At 40.5% G+C, this 23,426-nt stretch overlaps 1 protein-coding gene across 1 annotated transcript in view; it reads right to left on the reverse strand.

The window, feature by feature from the left end:
- Positions 1–5,497: 5,497 nt before the first annotated feature.
- The window catches only part of CA10 (carbonic anhydrase 10 (inactive)), a 1,015,669-nt gene continuing 997,740 nt past the window's right edge, over positions 5,498–23,426 (reverse strand). The window contains exons 7-9 of the mRNA XM_055432763.2: positions 10,346–10,500; positions 7,628–7,802; positions 5,498–5,777 (exon numbers count right to left, since the gene is read on the reverse strand). Of these exons, the coding sequence (XP_055288738.1) occupies positions 5,755–5,777; positions 7,628–7,802; positions 10,346–10,500 (353 nt within the window). The 3' untranslated portion in view covers positions 5,498–5,754. The remainder of the gene's footprint in view (positions 5,778–7,627; positions 7,803–10,345; positions 10,501–23,426) is intronic.

Here is a 23,426-nt window from a genome sequence, read left to right on the forward strand (position 1 = left end):
GAGGGTTCCTTTTTCTCCACACTCTCTCCAACTTTTATTGCTTGTAGACTTTTTGATAGCAGCCATTCTGACTAGCATTAAATGGTACCACATTGTGGTTTTGATTTACATTTCTCTGATTATGAGTGATGTTGAGCATCTTTTCGTGTGTTTGTTAGCCATCTGTATGTCTTCTTGGGAGAAATGTCTGTTTAGTTCTTTGGCCCATTTTTGGATTGGGTTGTTTACTTTTCTGGAATTGAGCTGCAGGTGTTGCTTGTATATTTCTGAGATTAATTCTTTGTCAGTTGTTTCACTTGTTATTATTTTCTCCCATTCTGAAGGCTGTCTTTTCACCTTGGCTCACTGGAGAAGGGAATGGCAAACTATTTCAGTATACTTGCCTTCAGAAACCCATGAAGAGTATCAAAAGGCAAAATGATAGGATACTGAATGAGGAATTCCCCAGGTTGGTAGGTGCCCAGTATGCTACTTGAGATCAGTGGAGAAATAACTCCAGAAAGAATGAAGGGATGGAGCCAAAGCAAAAACAATACCCAGCTGTGGATGTGACTGGTGATAGAAGCAAGGTCCGATGCTATAAAGAGCAATATTTCATAGAAACCTGGAATGTTAGGTCCATAAATCAAGGCAAATTGGAAGTGGTCAAACAGGAGATGACAAGAGTGAACGTAGACATTCTAGGAATCAGTGAACTAAAATGGACTGGAATGGGTGAATTTAACTCAGATGACCATTATATCTACTACTGTGGACAGGAATCCCTTAGAAGAAATGGAGTAGCCATCATGGTCAACAAAAGAGTCAGAAATGCAGTACTTGGATGCAATCTTAAAAATGACAAATGATCTCTGTTCGTTTCCAAGCCAAACTATTCAATATTACTGTAATCCAAGCCTATGCCCCAAACGGTAACACTGAAGAAGCCGAAGTTGAGCAGTTCTATGAAGACCTACAAGACGTTTTAGAGCAAACACTCAAAAAAGATGTCCTTTTAATTATAGGGGACAGGAATGCAAAATTAGGAAGTCAAGAATCACCTGGAGTAACAGGCAAACTTGGCCTTGGAGCACGGAATTAAGCAGGGCAACGGCTAATGAGTTTTGCCAAGAGAACGCACTGGTCATAGCAAACACCCTCTACCAACAACACAAGAGAAGACTCTACACATGGACATCACCAGATGATCAATTCCGAAATCAGATTGATTATATCATTGTAGCCAAAGATGGAGAAGCTGCATACAGTTAGCAAAAACGAGACCAGGAGCTGACTGTGGCTCAGATCATGAACTCCTTATTGCCAAATTCAGACTTAAAAACCACTACACCGTTCAGATATGAAGTGAAGTGAAGTCGCTTAGTCGTGTCCGACTCTTTGCGACCCCATGGACTGTAGCCTACCAGGCCCCTCCATTCATGGGAGTCTCCAGGCAAGAATACTGTAGTGGGTTGCCATTTCCTTCCCCAGGAGATCTTCCCGACACAGGGATTGATCCCAGGTCTCCTGCATTGCAGGCCAACACTTTAACCTCTGAGTCACCACGGAAACCCATTCAGATATGACCTGTACAATGTCAGGAACCTCCATCCAGAGTTCATCAGGCACTCTATCTATCATCTAGTCCCTTAAGTCTATTTCTTACATCCACTGTATAATCATAAGGGACTTGATTTAGGTCATATGAAAATCCCTTATGATTATACAGTGGAAGTAAGAAATAGACTTAAGGGACTAGATCTGATAGATAGAGTGTCTGATGAACTCTGGATGGAGGTTCGTGACATTGTACAGGAGACAGGGATAAAGACCATCCCCATGAAAAGAAATGCAAAAAGCAAAATGGCTGTATGAGGAGGCCTTACAAATAGCTGTGAAAAGAAGAGAAGCAAAAAGTAAAGGAGAAAAGGAAAGATATAAGCAACTTAAAGCAGAGTTCCAAAGAATAACAAGGAGAGATAAGAAAGCCTTCCAAAGAAATAGAGGAAAACAACAAAATAGGAAAAACAAGAGATCTCTTCAAGAAAATTAGGGCTACCAAGGGAATATTTCATGCAAAGATGGGCTTGATAAAGGACAGAAATTGTACGGACCTAACAGAAGCAGAAGATATTAAGAAGAGGTGGCAAGAATACACAGAAGAACTGCACAATAAAGATCTTCACGACCAAGATAATCACGATGGTGTGATCACTGACCTAGAGCCAGACATCTTAGAATGTGAAGTCAAGTGGGCCATAGAAAGCATCACTAGGAACAAAGTTAGAGGAGGTGATGGAATTCCAGTTGAGCAATTTCAAATCCTGAAAGATGATGCTGTGAAAGTGCTGCACTCAATATGCCAGCAAATTTGGAAAACTCAGCAGTGGCCACAGGACTGGAAAAGGTCAGTCTTCTTTCCAATCCCAAAGAAAGGCAACGCCAAAGAATGCTCAAACTACCGCACAATTGCACTCATCTCACACGCAAGTAAAATCATGCTCAAAATTCTCTAAGCCAGGCTTCAGCAATATGTGAACCGTGAACTTCCAGATGTTCAAGTAGGTTTTAGAAAAGGCAGAGCCACCAGAGATCAAATTGCCAACATCCACTGGATCATGGATAAAGCAAGAGAGTTCCAGAAAAACATCTATTTCTGCTTCATTGACTATGCCAAAGCCTTTGACTGTGTGGATCACAATAAAGTGTGGAACATTCTGAAAGAGATGGGAATACCAGACCATCTGACCTGCCTCTTGAGAAACCTGTATGCAGGTCAGGAAGCAACAGTTAGAACTGTACATGGAAAAACAGACTGGTTCCAAATAGGAAAAGGAGAATGTCAAGGTTGTATATTGTCACCTTGCTTATTTAACTTATATGTAGAGTACATCATGAGGATCGCTGGGCTGGGAGAAGCACAAGGTGGCATCAAGATTGCCAGGAGAAATATCAATATCTGAGATATGCAGATGACACCACTCTTATGCCAGAAAGTGAAGAGGAACTCAAAAGCCTCTTGATGAAAGTGAAAGAGGAGAGTGAAAAGTTTGGCTTGAAGCTCAACATTCAGAAAACAAAGATCATGGCATCTGGTCCCATCACTTCATGGGAAATAGATGGGGAAACAGTGGAAACAGTGTCAGACTTTATTTTGGGGGGCTCCAAAATCACTGTGGATGCTGATTGCAACCATGAAATTAAAAGACGCTTACTCCTTGAAAGGAAAATTATGATCAACCTAGATAGCATATTTAAAACCAGAGACATTTCTTTTCCAACCAAGGTCCGTTTAGTCAAGCTTATGGTTTTTCCAGTGGTCATATATGGATGTGAGAGTTCGAGTGTGAACATGCTGATCACCGAAGAATTGATGCTTTTGAACTTTGCTTTTGATGCTGGAGAAGACCCTTAGAGTCCCTTGGACTACAAGTAGATCCATCCAGGCCATTCTAAAGTAAATCAATCCTGGGTGTTCACTGGAAGGACTGATACTAAAGCTGAAACTCCAATACTTTGGCCACCTCATGCGACGAGTTGACTCACTGGAAAAGACTCTGGTGCTGGGAGAGATTGGGGACGGGAGGAGAAGGGGACGACAGAGAATGAGATGGCTGGATGGCATCACCGACTAGATGGACATGAGTTTGCGTGAACTCTGGGAGTTGGTGATGGACAGGGAGGCCTCATGTGCTGTGATTCATGGGGTCACAAAAAGTCGGACACGACTGAGTGACTTAACTGTAGCATTTAAGGCCTCTTAATTCATAGAAGCAGTTATTGGGATCTCCAATTAACAGATCAGAGAAGTAGCAACTTTCCTTGGATCACACACAGCAAGTAGGCAAATGGTACACTGAAGATTTGAAGCCAGGCCTGGCTGACACAATATATCACTCCTTTTCACTGCAGTCTAAATAATATTTTGACTCAGAGGGAAGGCTGCAAGCCATACAGAGAAAGACTACCATTTGTCCACCCTAAATATTTTCAGGAAGATCTGTTTTTATGGAAAAAAATGATGGTTAGATACAGGGTCACCATGTCATCATGGTTACATTCATCATCATCTTGTTGCAAAATGTTTAAAATATCCAGTTAAGTGTATTATTCCAAATATGAAATATATGACAGATTTTTTTTTCTCATCAACAAACCTAGCTACCTGGCTGAAGTTTAATGCATATTTGTGAATGTTCCCATGTGCACAGACCATACATCCTTGTGTTTTCCCACTTTCTGGAGGCTATAACAGAAATAAGAGATGAAAGTTATTTTTAATTTGGCCTCTGGATGAACATCCAAGTCTTCCTTTCCAGCAGTTAAGCCTATATGCTTTCTCAACAGGGTATTAATTATCTGGCTCTAGGAATATAAACATATGGGCTGTTGTGGCAGCTTCTGCTGCCCTGCTGGCCATAATACAATTGGTTGTGGACACAGCATGATTCAGAGGTTTCAGCAGAGAACATCGTCCACTTCAATAAACTCAGACAGGGGTACTGAGTAACTTGTTAAACACATTTATTGATTTCTTGACAGTAACCAAACACAGTGAGTGACCATTATAAACAAGAAAAGAAAGGCATTCATTTGTACTTTGTGAGATCCAGTTGCACCTGGAGAGAAAAGATACCCCTTACCCAAGAATTTACAAGGCAAAGTGCATTCCTTCAAGGGAGCATCATTGGCATGGGGGTAGAATTTTTGAAATGCAAGAAATCTGTTGCCTGCTATCTCAGGATGAAGCTCACGTCCTATGCATGATCAAGCCATGGAGTGGAATTAAAATTATGCTTAGCTTATCAAATGCATTCCTGATTGCCACAAATTCAGTAAAAACTGGCTGCAAATTAACAAAACATAGATGAAGAAACAAGTAAAAGCAAAAATGCAGTTGTATGAAGACAGGGGTCAGCCTGTAAGGAAGGAGAATAGATCAAAGCAAGAAAAATGAAATTAAATTGTTAAACACATTTATTGAGTTTTAACAATAACCAAACACAATGTATGACCTTTGGAAAACAAGAAACAACAATGGATCAATCTGATCTTGGCAGATCCTAGTATAGATAAATGACAAAGAGGAGCAATAATTCCATTTTTTAATAGTCTCTGGTGATATATATGTATATGTGTGTGTGTATACACACACATACACAATGTGTATCTCTTCAATATCTGTCCTTTTTCTTTTTAAATTGTTGAGTAAACAGAAGAATCACAATCTAGAAATGTGTCCTTGGCCAACTTTATCCTGGCTCACCTGTTACCAGCACCCTTAAAGGATCTTAGGACACTATCCAAGATTACTTGATTTAAAGAACAAAGTTCACTTGATGCTGTCAGAGCTGTGTTTTCTCTTCTCTCTCAGAAGAATTTTGTATGTACAAAGACTGAAAAGTCTCATTGGGTAGATTTATTTGTTCCAGAAATTAGTATCAAAATTGTAACCAGGTTAGTTGGTTATTTTCTTTTAAAACCTTTTATGAATGAGCCTCTTGTTTCTGAAACTTGACTTCCCATCTTGGGTGCTGTATGAGTGTGTTTGTATGTAGATATATTTGCATGTGTGTGTGTTTGTGAGTGTGTGTTAAGAGATATACTCCTCTGCCAAGGTTTTGCAGACACTTTTCATGAAGGAAGGGCCAATCCAAAGAGTGAATGAGGCTTGAAAGAGGGGAGGAGAGAGAAGAAAGAAGAGGGACATTTTAGGTTACATCAATTCACAGTCGTAGCATTTCACCGAGGTGGAATTCTTCTTGGCTTGGTTCCCTACTTGAGGAGCCATTCATTTACTGGAAAGAAAGAGAAAGGAACAAATAAAACAAAACGAACAACACAAAACAAGGTATAATTGGATGAATCTGCACACAGGTTGGGCAGCTTACTCCAAAGGGGAAAGGGCAGTTTTTAAATGTCTGCTTACTTGTATGTATCCCAATTATCCTCTCCATCTTCTTATGAACCTCTGGGCCTGAGATATCTAATAGTATTGACATTAGGTACATGTGGCTAATATATATCTAAATTAATTAAAACTATTAGTTACATTGTCATATTAGCCACGTTGCAAATGTTCAATAACCATATATGGCCAGTAGCTACCATATTGGTCAATGCAGACACAGAACATTTCCATTGTGTCAAGAAGCTACAGTGGATGGTGTTGCTTTAGACCAGAGGCAGGAAAATGAAACCCTGTAAGCCAAATCCAGCTGTGAACTGCTTTTGTGAATATAGTTTTATTAGAACACAGTCACACCCGTTTATTTACATATTGTCTATGGCTGCTTTCACATTACAACATCAGAGTACAGCAGAGCACAAAACCTATTTTTCTCATTTGGCATTTTGCAGAAAATGTTAGCTGATCCCACTCTTAGACTATAAGTTCTGTAGGGATAGTATCATTTTTTTCTTCATCACCTAGCTAAGTACCTGGCACATACTAAGTGAAAGTGAAAGTGAAAGTTGCTCAGTCGTGTCTGACTCTTTGCTAACCCATGGACTGTATAGCCCATGGAAATCTCCAGGCCAGAATACTGGAGTGGGTTGTCGTTCCCTTCTCCAGGGGATTTTCCCAACCCAGGGATCAAACCCAGGTCTCCCATATTGCAGGCAGATTCTTTACCAGCTGAGCGACGAGGGAAGCCTAGCACATAATATGTACATAATAAATAGATGTTGAATAAAGAGAAAGCTCAATGAATGAATGAGTTGAGTATTTCTGGTTGGAAAGAAACAGAAATTATAGTTTTAGTACTCTGGGTATGTCTGAAAGAGAGAGAAAATTAAAGAAATTTGGGGGAAATTGTAGTGATACTGTGGAGGCTAGTAGTGGTAGTTGCTTCTAAAAGTTGTATGGTAACAAACATAGTCCCCATATTCAAGTAACATATTATCAGTACAAAGGACTTCCCTATCCAGCCTCTCATTTTCTCCTCACAGCAAATCATGATGTAGATGGTATAAAGACTGCCATGGGAGCCAAGGCAAGAGAGGTAAATGATTTGGCTTGTTAGTGTCAGAACCAGGCCTGGAACTCTGGTGTCCTATCTCCTGGTTGAGGACATCTCTATGACTCACCTACACTTTCCTTTCCATATTGGGGGTTTACAACAATGACCAATAGATACTTAGTGTGTAGAAGGATGTATGGGTTGGATGTGTGTTACAGAAGGTGGGAGGCACCTTGAATACTCCCTTTAGTAGGAATTCTAATCACTTCTAGACACAAAGCACTGGAAAAAGATGTGTTCAGACACACACCTCATTGGCCCCTAATCTCCTGGTATCTAGAGTTATTTGCTCACCTTCTAGGGGAAATGGGATCTATTTGTATACAACTAAAAGTTCTAGTGTTTCTAATTGTCCTATTTTAACACGTAACTTTAGGGAAATCAGCTTCTCTAGATTCTTCTTTAAAATGGCAATAAAAATGCTATCTTGTCTGTATCAGACAAGATTTAAAGATTTGATCCGTGTTTCTGATTATGACACATAAATTTTTTCAATAGAAAAGCACCATGAAAATATCACTTATAATCATGGTTCCTATAAAGAGAGATAGTTCGAAACCTTTCAGAATAGGTTTAAGTAAGAAAGAAGACTAGAGTGACTTGTGTCTACTGCCCTCTGAACCCACCTCTATACTGAAGCTTCTGGGCCCGGTTGTTCGGACAGTCCTTCCCCTGTAAACTGAAGTTGATGTTGGTGCGGATGCAGCGGTTGTTGAGAGATTGGACAGGCCTGAAATTGTCACTCATGCTCAGAAAGATCTGAGATGGTTGATTCTGGCTGAGCAGGCGTAAGGAATGCATCTGCGGGGAGAGAAACAGCTGTGAGATCCACCCATCCTCTCACATGTAGTAGGGAAGAAGTAAGACTATATAGACCATGCCCAGCCTGGGCAGCGCCAGCTGTGAGGGAAAGTGTACCTGAACCTTCCACAGACCCTGATCCATGGGTTCAGTGGGTACAGCCCACTGATGCCTCCATGGTTGGAGAGAGCCTTGGAGAGAGCTTAAAAGCTCACTGGTTCCTGGTGTGCCTCTGGACAAGTCAGTGATTATTTTCTATCCTGTGACACACTGTCAAAGGAGGAAACCCAAATGAGTTTTCTCTAGAGATTCTTCTCACTCTCACACCCTGAAGTTGAGTAACTAAGGGAATTATTTTCTGATATGAGTATTATCAGAACTATAGTGACTGGTCCAGGAGTCAAAACTAAACTAAGCTGGATTAATTAAGTTATTTTTCTGTGACTATCAGGACCAAGAGCAGGACTAAAATGTTTTCAGCCAAGTTCCACCCAGAACTGCGAAAGTAAGGAAAGCTGTCTAGCATAGAGGAGGATGAACCATGGTGCAGGAGGGAGCAGGAGAGTGCAGAGAGAAAGGGCTTCTGCAATTCTGATTCCTGTTAATTCTTTACATCAATTTCTGATCTTAAATTCCATAAGATGACCGAGGATATCATGAGTAAATCATTTTTCTAAGTTCAAGTTATCCCAAAGGGTTTGCTTGTCAGTAAAAATCCCAATAAATAGAGATAGCATCAAACACTTCAAATTGTTCAGAGAGTTGTCAGGTTGTGAGTACGTGTCCTATAAAGGAGTTTGGTTTTGCTTCCTTTGCTTGTGTTTCCTCTGAGCTTTTATAGATTCTCACAATCACTGAGTAGACTCATGTAAATTTACCCCCTCATTATAAAGAAGAGAATTCACTTCACAGAAGTGGGGCCACAGGCTTAGGAGTACATAATGATCCATTAACAAAGCTGACCACAGACGCCAGATTTTCTGATTCCCATCCAGTTCTGAGAAACGCTAGCTAGGAATACTGTGGTAAGCTCTAAAAAATCCTACATTCAAATATGCTTACGAAATGCTGCACATCATATTGTCTCCTCTTGGAGATAGACATGCCCTGAGAAGTCTCCCAGCAATGAAACTGATTAAACTCCTTTTAGATACAGCTTTTTCAAACATATTTGACAATATCATCCATTTTGCTCATCTGCTTTTTGAATACTAGAGTTGGTAGAGCACACTTTGGGAACTAGCCCTGATTCCTTTCTCACTCAGGCATGTAGGGCACATCTATAATCATTTCAAGCTCAGTCTTCCCAGATACTAATTCCTTAAACATAGGTGTGATGAGCTGAATTGTCTATCCCCCAGATGCAAATGTTAGAGTCTTAACCATCAGTACCTCAGAACATGACCTCATAGGGAAATAGGGTCTTTATGCTTTTCAATCGCTCAGTTGTGTCCAACTATTCGTGATCCCATGTACTACAGCACACCAGACTTCTCTGTACTTTACCATCTCTCAGAGACTTCTCAAATTCACATCTATTGAGTTGGTGATGCCATTCAACCATCTGTCGTCCCTTTCTCCTCCTGCCTTCAATTTTTCCCAGCATCAGGGTCTGTTCCAATAAGTCAGTTTTTTGAATCAGGTGGCCAAAGTATTGGAGCTTCAGAATCAGCATCAGTCCTTCTAATGGATATTCAGGATTGCTTTCCTTTAGGATTGACTGGTTTGATCTCCTTGTGTTACAAGGGACTCTCAAGAGTCTTCTTAAACACCACAGTTCAAAAGCATGAATTATTTGGCATTCAGCTTTTTTTATGGTACAACTCTCACATCCATGCTGACTACTGGAAAAACCATAGCTTTGATTATATGGTCCTTTGTCAGCAAAGTAATATCTCTGCTTCTTAATATGCTATCTAGATTTGCCATAGCTTTTCTCCCAAGGAGCAAACATCTTTTTATTTCGCAGGGGCAGTCATCATCTGCAGTGATTTTGAAGCCTAAGGGTATAAAGTCTTTCACTGTTTCCACTGTTTCCCCATGATGTGATGGGGTGGGATGCCATGATGTTTGTATTTTGAGGATCATTATAGATGTAATGAAATGAGGTTATTGAAGTGGGCCCTAATTTAATATGACTAATTGGGGTAGGCCATAATCCCATTTGACTGATGTTCTTATTAAGGGGGATTTGGACAAAGAGACACAGACATTGGGAAAAAGCCATGTAAAGATAAAGTCATATTGAGGTGATGCTTCTATAAACTAAGGAATACTAAAGCTTTCCAGAAAACCACCAGAAACCAGGGGAGAAGTATATAACAAATTCTTCTTTACTTCATCTGAAGGAAACGTCTCTGCAGACAGCATGATCTTGGACTTAGAGCTTCAAGAACTGTGAGGTAATATATTTCCATTTAAGCCACCAAATTTGTGGTAATTTGTTAAAGCAGTCCAAGAAAATAAATACAATAAGCACTCCAAAAACAGAATCAGTCTTCATATCATCTTCCCCATTAGCTAAAAACCACAGAGAAACTCACCTGCATCCTGGTTATATAGACAGGTTTATTCATTATTATCCAGTTTGCTGTCTCATAGCAAGGTGGGATAGTCATGGATCCATCATAAGTAATGAAACTAGAGGTCTCTGGATATAGTTCCTCTATATTAAGTCCTTGTAGTAAATATGCATCATCTAAAGAAAAAAATAAGACATAAAAATTAGGACTCTTGAGAAAGTGTTAGTTATTACTGATTATATATATATATATAGTCTTTTTCAGATTCCAGTAGACTGTCAGGATAGGCTGCAGGAACAAACAGTCCCCCAAATAGAATCATTTTAAACAGAAAATATGTTTATTTTCTAGTCCAGTACTAGTCATGGCAATATGGAGCCACCAAAATGTTTTAGGCAGAGGAATAGCATGATAAGATTTGGACTTAATGATGCTTCTTCTGATGGTGGCTTAGCATACAATATGAAGTTGAACATAATGAATAAGAAAAGGAAGCATCCAGCATATCTTTTTTTTCCTAAATTGGAGGCTAATTAATTTACAATATGATATTGGTTTTGCCTTATATTGACATGAATCTGCCCCGGGTGTACGTGTGTTCCCCTACTTAAACCCCCTCCCACCTACTTCCTCTCCTTACACTCCCTCCGGGTCATCCCCGTGCACCAGCCCCAAGCATCCTGTATCATGGTCGAACCTGGACTGGTGATTCGTTTCACATATGATAATATACATGCTTCGAAGTCATTCTCCCAAATCATCCCACCTTCACCCTCTCCCACAGAGTCCAAAAGACTGTTCTATACATCTGTGTCTCTTTTGCTGTCTCGTACATAGGGTTATCATTACCATCTTTCTAAATTCCATATATATGCATTAGTATACTGTATCGGTGTTTTTCTTTCTGGCTTACTTCACTCTGTATAATAGGCTCCAGTTTCATCCACCTCATTAGAACTGATTCAAATGTATTCTTTTTAATGGCTGAATAATACTCCATTGTGTATATGTACCAAAGCTTTCTTATCCATTTCGCTGCAGATGGACATCTAAGTTGCTTCTATGTCCTCGCTATTATAAACAGTGCTGCAATGAACATTGGAGTACATATGTTTCTTTCAATTCTGGTTTCTAAGTTGCTTCTATGTCCTCGCTATTATAAACAGTGCTGCAATGAACATTGGAGTACATATGTTTCTTTCAATTCTGGTTTCCTCAGTGTGTTTGCCCAGGAGTGCGATTGCTGGATCATATGACAGTTCTATTTCCAGTTTTTTAAGGAATCTCCACACTGTTCTCCATAGTGGCTGTACTAGTTTGCAATCCCACCAACAGAGTAAGAGGGTTCCCTTTACTCTACACCCTCTCCAGCATTTACTGCATGTAGACTTTTGGATAGCAGCCATTTTGACTGGTGTGAAATGATATTTCATTGTGGTTTTGATTTGCATTTCTCTTATTATGAGGGATATTGAGCACTTTTTCATGTGTTTGTTAGCCATCTGTATGTCTTCTTTGGAGAAATGTCTGTTTAGTTCTTTGGCCCATTTTTTGATTGGGTCGTTTATTTTTCTGGAATTGAGCTGCAGGAGCTACTTGTATACTTTGGAAATTAATTCTTTGTCAGTTGTTTCATTTGCTATTATTTTCTCCCATTCTGAAGGCTGTGTTTTCACCTTGCTTATAGTTTCCTTTGCTGTGCTAAAACTTTTAATTTTATTTAGGTCCCATTTGTTTAGTTTTGCTTTTATTTCCAATATTCTGGGAGTTGGGTCATGGAGGATCCTGCTGTGATTCATGTTGGAGAGTAATTGTTTACAGTCTCTAGTAGTCTTATAGTTTCTGGTCTTACATTTAGATCTTTAATCCATTTTTAGTTTATTTTTGTGTATGGTGTTAGGGAATGTTCTAGTTTCATTCTTTTACAAGTGGCTGACCAGTTTTCCCAGCACCACTTGTTAATGAGACTGTCTTTTCTCCATTTTATATTCTTGCCTCCTTTGTCAAAGATAAGGTGTCCATAGGAATGTGGATTTACCTCTGGGCTTTCTATTTTGTTCCATTGATCTATATTTCTGTCTCTATGCCAGTACCATACTGTCCTGATTACTGTGACTTTGTAGTAGAGCCTGAAGTCCGGCAGGTTGATTCCCCCCAGTTCCATTCTTCTTCTTCAAGATTGCTTTGGCTATTCGAGGTTTTTTGTATTTCCATACAAATTGTGAGATTACTTGTTCTAGCTCTGTGAAGAATATCGTTGGTAGCTTGATAAGGATTGCTTTGAATGTATACATTAATTGGGTACTATATTCACTTTCACAATATTTATTCTTCCAATCCACGAACATGGTATATTTCTCCAGCTATTATTGTCCTCTTTGATTACTTTCACCAGTGTTTTATAGTTTTCTATGTACAGGTCTTTTGTTTCTTTAGGTAGGTGTATTCCTAAGTATTTAATTCTTTTCGTTGCAACAGTGAATGGAACAATTTCCTGAATTTCTCTTTCTATTTTCTCATTATTAGTGCATAGGAATGCAAGGGATTTCTGTGTGTTGATTTTATATCCTGAAACTTTACTGTATTCATTGATTAGCTCTAGTAGTTTTCTGGTAGAGTCTTTAGGGTTTTCTGTGTAGAGGATTATGTCATTGATGAACATTGAAAGTTTTACCTCTTCTTTTCCAATTTGGATTCCTTTTATGTGTTTTTCTGCTCTGATTGCTGTAGCCAAAACTTCCAGAACTATATTGAATAGTAGTGGTGAGAGTGGGCACCCTTGTCTTGTTCCTGACTTTAGGGGAAATGCTTTCAGTTTTTCAGCATTGAGGGTAATGTTTGCTGTGGGTTTGTCATATATAGCTTTTATTATGTTAGGGTATGTTCCTTCTATTCCGACCTTCTGGAGGGTTTTTATCACAAATGGATGTTGAATTTTGTCAAAGGCTTTCTCTGCGTCTATTGAGATAATCATATGATTTTTATTTTTCAGTTTGTTAAAGTGGTGTATTACATTGATTGATTTGCGGATATTGAAGAATCCTTGCATTCCTGGGATAAAGCCCACTTGGTCATGATGCATGATCTTCTTAACGTGTTTTTGGATTCTAATTGCTAGAATTTTGTTAAGGATTTTTGCATCTATGTTCATCAGTGATATTGGCCTGTAGTTTTCTTTTTTTCTGGGATCTTTACCAGGTTTTGGGATTAAGGTGATGGTGGCCTCATAGAATGAGTTTGGAAGTTTACCTTCCTCAACAATTTTCTTGAAGAGTTTGAGTAGAATAGGTGTTAGCTCTTCTGTAAATTTTTGGAAGAATTCAGCTCTGAAGCTATCTGGACCTGCACTTTTGTTTGCTGGAAGATTTATGATTACAGCTTCTATTTCCATGCTTGGATGGGTCTGGTTGCTCAGAGGTTAAGGCGTCTGCCTCCAATGCAGGAGACCCGGGTTCGATCCCTGGGTCAGGAAGATCCCCTGGAGAAGGAAATGGTAACCCACTCCAGTATTCTTGCCTGAAGAATCCCATGGACGGAGAAGCCTGGTAGGCTACAGTCCACGGGGTCGCAAAGAGTCGGACACGACTGATCGATGGAACGGAACGGAACGGAACAGATGGTTCTGTTAAGATTTTCTATTTCTTCCTGGTTCAATTTTGGAAAGTTGTACTTTTCTAAGAATTTGTCCATTTCTTCCAAGTTGTCCATTTTATTGCCATGTAATTGCTGATAGTAATCTCTTATGATCCTTTGTATTTCTGTGTTGTCGGTTGTGATCTCTCCATTTTTATTTCTAATTTTATTGGTTTGGATTTTTGTCCCTTTGTTTCTTGATGAGTCTGGCTAGTGAAGTGTCAATTTTATTTACACTCTCAAAGAATCAGCTTTTGGCTTTGTTGATTTTTGCTATGGTCTCTTTTGTATCTTGGCATTTATTTCTGCACTAAATTTTAACATTTCTTTCCTTCTTCTAATCCTGGTGAACTTCATTTCTTCCTTTTCTAGTTTCTTTAAGTGTTCAGTTCAGTTCAGTTCAGTCACTCAGTCGTGTCTGACTCTTTGCGACCCCATGAATCACAGAACACCAGGCATCCCTGTCCATCACCAACTCCCGGAGTTCACTCAAACTCATGTCCATCGAGTCGGTGATGCCATCCAGCCATCTCATTCTCTGTCGTCCCTGTCTCCTCCCACCCCCATCCCTCCTAGCATCAGACTCTTTTCCAGTGAGTCAACTTGTCGCATGAGGTGGCCAAAGTTTTGAAGTTTCAGCTTTAGCATCAGTCCTTCCAATGAACACCCAGGTTTGATATCCTTTAGAATGGACTGTTTGGATCTCCTTGCAGTCCAAGGGACTCTCAAGAGTCTTCTCTAGCACCACAGTTCAAAAGCGTCAATTCTGCGTTATCAGCTTTCTTCACAGTCCAACTTTCACATCCATACATGACCACTGGAAAAATCGTAGCCTTGTGTGTAGAGTTAGGCTATTTAGTTGACTTTTTTCTTGTTTCTTCAGGTATGCCTGTATTGCTATGAACCTTCCCCTTAGTAGTGCTTTTACAGTGTCCCAGCGGTTTGGGGTTGTTTTGTTTTCATTTTCATTCATTTCTATGCATATTTTGATTTCTCTTTTGATTTTTTCTATGATTTGTTCATTATTCAGCAGCGTGTTTCAGCCTCCATATGTTAGCATTTTTATAGTTTTTCTACTGTAATTGAGATCTAATCTTACTGCATTGTGTTCCAAAAAGATGCCTGGAATTATTTCAATTTTTTTTGAATTTACCAAGGCTAGATTTATGGCCCAGGATGTGGTCTATCCTGGAGAAGGTTCCATGTGCACTTGAAAAAAAGTTGAAATTCATTCTTTTTGGTGAAATGTCCTGTAGAGATCTATTAGGTCTAACTGGGCTATTGTAATTTTTAAAGTTTGTGTTTCCTTGTTAATTTTCTGTTTAGTTGATCTATTCATAAATGTGATTGGGGGTATTAAAGTCTCCCACTATTATTGCAATTTTGTTAATTTCCCCTTTCATACATGTTAGTAATTGTCTTACATATTGTGGTGCTCCTATGTTGGGTGCATAAATATTTATAATTGTTATATCTTCTTCTTGGATTGATCCTTTGATCATTATGTAGTTTCCTTCTTTGTCTCTTTTCACAGCCTTTGTTTTAAAGTCTATTTTATCTGATATGAGTATTGCTACTCCTGCCTTCTTTTGGTCTCTATATGCATGGAATATCTTTTTCCAGCCCTTCACTTTCATTGTGTATGTGTCCATCATTTTGATGTGGGTCTCTTGCATACAACAAAAATAGGGTTCTTGTTTTTGTATCCATTCAGCCAGACTTTGTCTTTTGGTTGGGGCTTTCAACCCATTTACATTTAAGTAATTATTGATAAGTATGATCCATTTGCCATTTTCTTTATTGTTTTGGGTTCGAGTTTATGCATGCTTTCTGTGTTTCCTGTCTAGAGAAGGTCCTTTAGCATTTATTGGAGAACTGGTTTGGTGATGCTGAATTCTCTCATCTTTTGCTTGTCTGTAAAACTTTTGATTTCTCCTTCATATTTGATAGAGATCCCTTGCTGGGTATAGTAATCTGGGCTGTGGGATATTTTCTTTCATCACTTTATGTATGTCTTGCCATTCCCTCCTGGCCTGAAGAGTTTCTGTTGAAAGATCAGCTGTTATCCTTACGGGAATCCCCTTGTGTGTTATTTGTTGCTTTTCCCTTTGTTCTTTGTGTTTGATCTTTTTTAGTTTGATTAATATGTGTCCTGCAGTATTTCGCCTTGGGTTTATCCTGTTAGGGACTCTCTGGGTTTCTTGGACTCAGATGATTATTTCCTTCCCCACTTTAGGGACGTTTTCAACTCTTATCTCCTCAAGTATTCTCTCATGGTCTTTCTTTTTGTCTTCTTCTTCTGGGACTGCTATGATTCGGGTTTTGGGGCATTTACCATTGTTCCAGAGGTCTCTGAGTTTGTCCTCATTTCTTTAATTCGTTTTTTTTTCCTCTCTGTTTCATTTATTTCTACAATTCTATCTTCTAGCTCGCGTATCCTGTCTTCTGCCTCCATTATTCTACTGCTTGTTCCCTCGAGAGTGTTTCTGATCTCATCTATTGCATTATTCGTTGTATAGTGACCCTTTTTTATTTCCTTTAAATCCTTGTTAAACCTTTCTGGCATCTTCTCAATCCTTTTCTCCAGGTTGTTTATCTATAACTCCAGTTTGCTTTCAAGATTTTGAATCATTTTCACTATCGAAATTCAAAATTCTTTATCAGGTAGATTCCCTGTATCTTTCTCTTTTGTTTGTGTTGGTGGGCATTTATCCTGTTTCTTTACTTGCTGGGTATTTCTCTGCCTCTTCATCTTGCTTATATTGCTGTGCTTGGGGTGGCCTTTCCATCTTCTGGCTGTTTGTGGAGTTCTCTTTATTATGTAGTTTCCTCGCTGTGTGTCAGGTTGGAAGGGTCACTTGTCAATGTTCCCTGGTTAGGGAAGCTTGTTTCAGTGTTCTGGTGGGTGTAGCTGGATTTCTTCTCTCTGGAGCCCAATGAAGTGTCCAGTAATGAGTTATGAGATGTCAGTGGGTTTGAAGTGGCTTTGAGCAGCCTGTAAGTTGAAGCTCAGGGCTATTCTCCTGTGTTGCTGGATAATTTGCATGGTATGTCTTTCTCTGAAACTTGTTGATCCTTGGGTGTTTCCTGGTTTCAGTGTAGGTATGGAGGCATTTGATGAGCTCCTATGGATTAATATTCCCTGAAACAGGAGTTCTCTGTTCTCAGGATTTGGACTTAAGCCTCTGCCTCTGGTTTTCAGTCTTATTCTTGCCGTTGGCTCAGGACTTATCCATCTGTCACTTCCAAGGCATTTCTTTCTGTTTAAGCTTCTTCTGCTTGCTGGTCTCTTAAGTGTCTAATTCAAGTCCTAACACAAGGGGAAGATGGTGGACACGTTTTTAGGCTCACCTGTTCAGTCGTGCTGTGGGGAGGGAGGAACAGAGCTAACAAATATCACAAATATCACTGGTGTCTGTGGGGAGTGCACATACTGTCTTGGCTACGCTGGGATTGCCCCTGATCATGGCACGTGTGCTCTCCCTGTGTATGCTGCTCAGGCTCTAGGTTGCTCTGCTGGTAACTGTCCGAGGCCGGCACTGGGGTGTACGCACTTCCCAGGTCCAAGCCGCTCATGTTCAGTTACTCAGGTACTCCACAAAGGCGCAGACTTGGTTGGGCCTGCATTTTGTGCCCTTCCCCGGTCAGAGCAGCTCTGGTGACCAGGCATTTTGCAAGCACGGTCATTGAGACTTATTGCCTCCCTGGTCCCTGCCACTCGGTTTTCTGGGTGTACAACCGGTGCATCTTCTCAGGTGGATATTGAATGGCCCAAACCCAAGAAGTCTTGATTAGTAACGAAGCTTGTTTGCAGCTTGGTATCAGAAGCCTCTCTGGGGCCGCAACTGCCCCCTTCTGGCTCTGGCTGACCTCCCCTGCCTGTCTCGGCAGGGGATGGTAGATGGGCCAACTGTAGCCAGCTGGCTCTGTTCAATCCTTTGTTCTGTGAGCAGGTCTGGTGGTGTCTTAGGTTGGGGCTTTTAGCCTTTTTGAGAGGTAGCTATCCCACAGTCTGCTTAGCTATCTAAAGTTAGCTCCCTCAGATTGCCCTCGGGGCATTCAGGCCCGGTCCTCACTCTAAGCGATGCAGCCCACACCTCCCTGCCCAGCCCCCGCTAGCTAGTGGGGGGTGCGGGTGGTTGCGCCGCATCTCCGCTGAGTTATCTCTGGGCACTTAGTCTGTGGGTTTCAATTATTTATTTCTTTTTTGTCCCAGTTATGTTGCCCTTTGAGGTTCCAAGGCTCGCCACAGACTTGCCAGTGTTTCCAGGTGTTTGGAAACTTCTCTTTTTTTAAGCCTCCCTTCCCGGGACAGATCTCCGTCCCTCCCTCCTTTGGCTCTCTTTTTATCTTTTATACTATTTCCTACCTCCTTTTGAAGACAATGGGCTGCTTTTCTGGGTGCCTGTTGTCCTCTGCCGGCATTCAGAAGTTGTTTTGTGGGATTTACTCAGCGTTCAAATGTTCTTTTGCTGAATTTGTGGGGGAGAAAGCGTTCTCCCCGTCCTATTCCTCTGCCATCTTCCTGTCTCTCTCCAGCACATCTTTATTAAAGGTTAATGTGATTTGTTTAACCAAGCTTGCACGTGGACCATATTGGGTACTCTGCTGCTGCTGTTGCAGCTGCTAAGTCGCTTTAGTCATGTCCAACTCTGTGCGACCCCATAGATGGAAGCCCACCAGGCTCCCCCGTCCCTGGGATTCTCCAGGTAAGAACACTGAAGCGGGTTGCCATTTCCTTCTCCAATGCATTAAAGTGAAAAGTGAAAGTGAAGTCACTCAGTCGTGGCTGACTCTTAGCGACCCCATGGATTGCAGCCTACCAGGCTCCTCCATCCATGGGATTTTCCAGGCAAGAGTACTGGAGTGGGGTGCCATTGCTTTCTCCAGTTGGGTACTCTAGCATGCTGCTATTATTGTATTTTATTTTATTAAGGGTGGTGGGGAGGAGAGACTGAAGGAGATTACAGAATGAGGGGTCTTCCTGGCATGGTTCTAGAGTAAAGAAAAAGGTTTTTCTGAAACTATAATCAGCCTCTGTGTTGCATACACATTTGAGGACAGAGTTGTGTGTGTGTGCACGTGCGCATATGTGTGTTGGGGTAGAGAGGGAAGGCCAGAAGCAAGAGGCTATGTTTATGGATTTAACCCATGCAGAAAGGTAAAAATCTGCTTCCTAAACACTGTTGTGCTGATATCCCAGATTCTGCTGCTGTGTAGATTTTCTTTAAAAGACTTTCCAAAGTCAGCCTGAAATTAATTTAGGTTTTTTTTTTTTTTTTCCATTGTCAGTCTGGTTTAGTGAGAGTGTGTTATAAGATTTGGTCAGACATTTGAAATCCAAATTTTCAAAGAAAGTAGAAGCTCATTATGCTATTACCATTCACTGCCTGCCTCCCACACAGGAGAAGGAGTTCATTTGAGTAAACAAGCTATGTTGCTTATGTGCCCTATATTGTATTCACCATGAAGGTAATTTTATTTAGCATTATATTGATCTTCCTCTCACCTATCAAGAAGCTAGATTTGACCAAAACATACCTAGGGATAATAAAGAAACACATGTTATTAAGCACCTTGTTTATACCAGTCTTTCTCCAGGCACCAGACTCATTATCTTATTTAACCCTCATCTCACCTCTCTCAATATCAGTATTAGTATCTTCATTTTACTGATGAGAAAATTGCCTTAGATAGGTTAAGAAACTTGCCTGAAGTTGTACAGTTAAGCTATGGTAGAGCTGGGACCCGAGGTCTACTTAGTTCTATATCTCTTCACCAGAACATATTGAGTCCTATAAGTATAGTGTAGTAGTATAATCCTATATATAGTATAGCTTTTGCTATCATGTTGGTTTCCAAAATTCACAGTCCTTTTTGGCAATATTCTCCTGTTTCCTCCTTTTATGGATTATTGGCATTGATTTTCTCAACTGGCTCAACAGAATGATTCCCTTTTTCTCCCTAATCATCTAATGTATGTTCAAATCAAGCAAATGGAAAGTGTGCCTACTGGATGCTATTTTGTGGTGATTTTACCCCACGATTCCATGCTAACTCCTGCCTCTTTACACCTTTTGAACCAGTTGATGAGACAGATATGCAAGAGCCTCTTCCAGGGTAGAATTTAAAACCTATCTTTAGAAATGATTTACAATGTTAAATCATGGGGATCTGAGCTGTTCTTTAAAAAATGAGGACGTCTCTCTTCTCTATTTATTCTCTGCCGTGATCTCACCCAGGTTTAAATGCTATCTGGATCCAAGTGACTTCCACATTTATGTCTGTAGTTTTCTCTCCTGAAATCCACACTCATATATACAGCTGCCTACTCTATAGTTCTTCTTTGAGGCCCATCTCAAGCTTAACATATTTGAAACTTCTGATTACCTTCTCACCCATGAATATGTTTAATCCAAGCAAATGGAGTGATCCTTTTGTCAGAAGATCATGTCACTCTTTGCTCAGAGTCTTAGATTGACTTTTCATTATGAAACATCACCAAAGGAAAGACTAATGGGGAAGACTGACTCCATCTAGTACTAATCTCTATGTCTCCTCTGGTTTCAGTACCTGTCCAATAATGGTGATGCCACTGTCTTCCTTTGAATGACAGTGATTTCAACTAGTAGTCCCATGCCAAAGGAGAAGCAGGAGTTGCAGGGGGCTTAGGATGGTATAAGCCTGAAATTTCAAATTGCCCACAAGTTCTGTGCTTAGTTTATGACGCTTCCAAAGTGGAAACATTGGCAAAAAGCAAAGGGAAGTCTCTTCAGACTGAACTAAATTTGGGATTAAGAGAAGACCAAGTTGAGAAGCTTCATGTAATGTGACAGTATTAGCAATACAACTAGTTTTAAGACTTCAGAGCTAAGCTATCCTTGCCCCTTAGGAAGGAAGACAACAGGAAAGAAAGATCCTAGGAACATCCCTAGGAGGACCTATGCTAAAATCCTTGCTATCCCACTATGGATGAGTAAAATATCGCTCAGGAAGTGTCCATTCCCTACCCAGCCCCAAATCCATGGTCGCATTTTGATGTTGGGCTTAGCCATGTGACTTGCTTTGAACAGTGAACAGTGGATAGAAGTGACAGTGTGTGAGTTTCAAGACTAGGCCTTAAGCAACATCACGCATTTCTGATCCCCAAGTTGAGAAGTACTTTATCATAGACAAAAGAAAGACATGTTATCTGACCTTATCTGACGTGCAGATTTACATAGTCACTCCAACCAATCCACAGATGCAGTAGTGAGAAATCAATGTCTATTTTTGAATGCTTGTTCATTAGGCAGAATTTGCTGACTAATAGAGCCACTCACTAAATGTGTATCATTGACAGAAATCTTCACTTCTTAGAGCTTTGCTTTCCTCATCTGTTAACTGGGATGGCTATTAACATCTCTTTTGGGAATAGGACTATGTGAGCACCAGGTGAAATGCTGCATGTGAAGTGCTAGCAGACAGCCTGGAGTAGGGAAAATGCTTAGCTAGCATTACTTCCATGTTCCTGAAGCTGAAGCAGTTAGCAGAGTGTTTACACATTTGAGTGAGTGTTGCAGATTGAAGCTATCAGTTCGCTTCAGTTCAGTCTCTCAGTCATGTCCGACTCTCCACGACCCCATGAATCACAGCAGGCCAGGGCTCCTCATCCATCACCAACTCGGGGAGTTCAATCAAACTCATGTCCATCGAGTCGGTGATGCCATCAGCCATTTCATTCTCTGTCGTCTCCTTCTCCTCCCGACCCCAACCTTTCCCAGCATCAGAGTCTTTTCCAGTGAGGCAACTCGTCCCAGAGGTGGCCAAAGTATTGCAGTTTCAGCTTTAGCATCTGTCCTTCCAGTGAACACCCAGGATTGATCTCCTTTAGAATGGACCGGTTGGATCTCCTTGCAGTCCAAGAGACTCTCAAGAGTCTTCTCCAACACCACAGTTCAAAAGCATCAATTCTTCAGCGCTCAGCTTTCTTCACAGTCCAACTCTCACATCCATACATGACCATGGGAAAAACCACAGCCTTGACTAGGCGGACATGGGTTGGCAAAGTAATGTCTCTGCTTTTTAAAATACTATCAAGGTTGCTCATAATTTCCTTCCAAGAAGTAAGTGTCTTTTAATTTCCTGGCGGCAATCAGCATCTGCGGTGATTTTGGAGCCCCCCCCCAAAAAAGTCTGACACTGTTTCCACTGTTTTTCCATCTATTTCCCATGAAGTGATGGGACCAGATGCCATGACCCTTGTTTTCTGATTGTTGAGCTTCAAGCCAACCTTTTCACTTTCCTCTTTCACTTTCATCAAGAGGCTTTTGAGTTCCTCTTCACTTTCTGCCATAAGGGTAGTGTCATCTGCATATGTGAGGTTATTGATATTTCTCCCAGCAATCTTGATTCCAGCTTGTGCTTCTTCCAGCACAGCGTTCCTCATGATGTACTCTGCATATAAGTTAAATAAGTAAGGTGACAATATACAGCCTTGACGTACTTCTTTTCCTGTTTGTAACCAGTTTATTGTTCCATGTCCAGTTCTAACTGTTGCTTCCTGACCTGCATACAGGTTTCTCAAGAGGCAGGTCAGGTGGTCTGGGATTCCCATCTCTTTCAGAATATTCCACAGTTTATTGAGTTCAACACAGTCAAAGGCTTTGGCATAGTCAATGAAGCAGAAATAGATGGTTTCCTGGAACTCTCTCGCTTTCTCCATGATCCAGCGGATGTTGGCAACTTGATCTCTGGTGCCTCTGCCTTTCCTAAAAGCTGCTTGAACATCTGGGAGTTCACGGTTTACATATTGCTGAAGCCTGGCTTGGAGAATTTTGAGCATGACTTTACTAGCGTGTGAGATGAGTGCAATTGTGCTGTATTTTGAGCATTGTTTGGCATTGCCTTTCTTTGGGATTGGAATGAAGACTGACCTTTTCCAGTCCTGTGGCCACTGCTGAGTTTTCCAAATTTGCTGGCATATTGAGTGCAGCACTTTCACAGCAACATCTTTCAAAATTTGAAATAGCTCAACTGGAATTCCATCACCTCCACTAGCTTTGTTCGTAGTGATGCTTTTTAAGACCCACTTGATTTCACCTTCCAAGATGTCAGGCTCTAGGACAGTGATCACGTTATCGTGACTATCTTGGTCGTGAAGATATTTTTTGTACAATTCTTCTGTGTATTCTTGCCACCTCTTCTTAATATCTTCTGCTTCTGTTACGTCCATACCATTTCTATCCTTTATCTTGCCCATCTTTGCATGAAATATTCCCTTGGAATCTCTAATTTTCTTGAAGAGATCTCTTGTTTTTCCTTTTCTGTTGTTTTCCTCCATTTGTTTGCATTGATCACTAAAGAAGGCTTTCTTATCTCTCCTTGCTATTCTTTGGAACTCTACATTCAGATGCTTATATCTTTGCTTTTCTGCTTTGCTTTTCTCTTCTCTTCTTTCACAGCTATTTGTAAGGCCTCCTCAGACAGC

This window comes from Moschus berezovskii, chromosome 20 (genome assembly GCF_049115385.1).
Source record: "Moschus berezovskii isolate FMDL1 chromosome 20, NW_MosBer_1.0, whole genome shotgun sequence".
In the NCBI taxonomy this organism is placed as follows: domain Eukaryota; kingdom Metazoa; phylum Chordata; class Mammalia; order Artiodactyla; family Moschidae; genus Moschus; species Moschus berezovskii.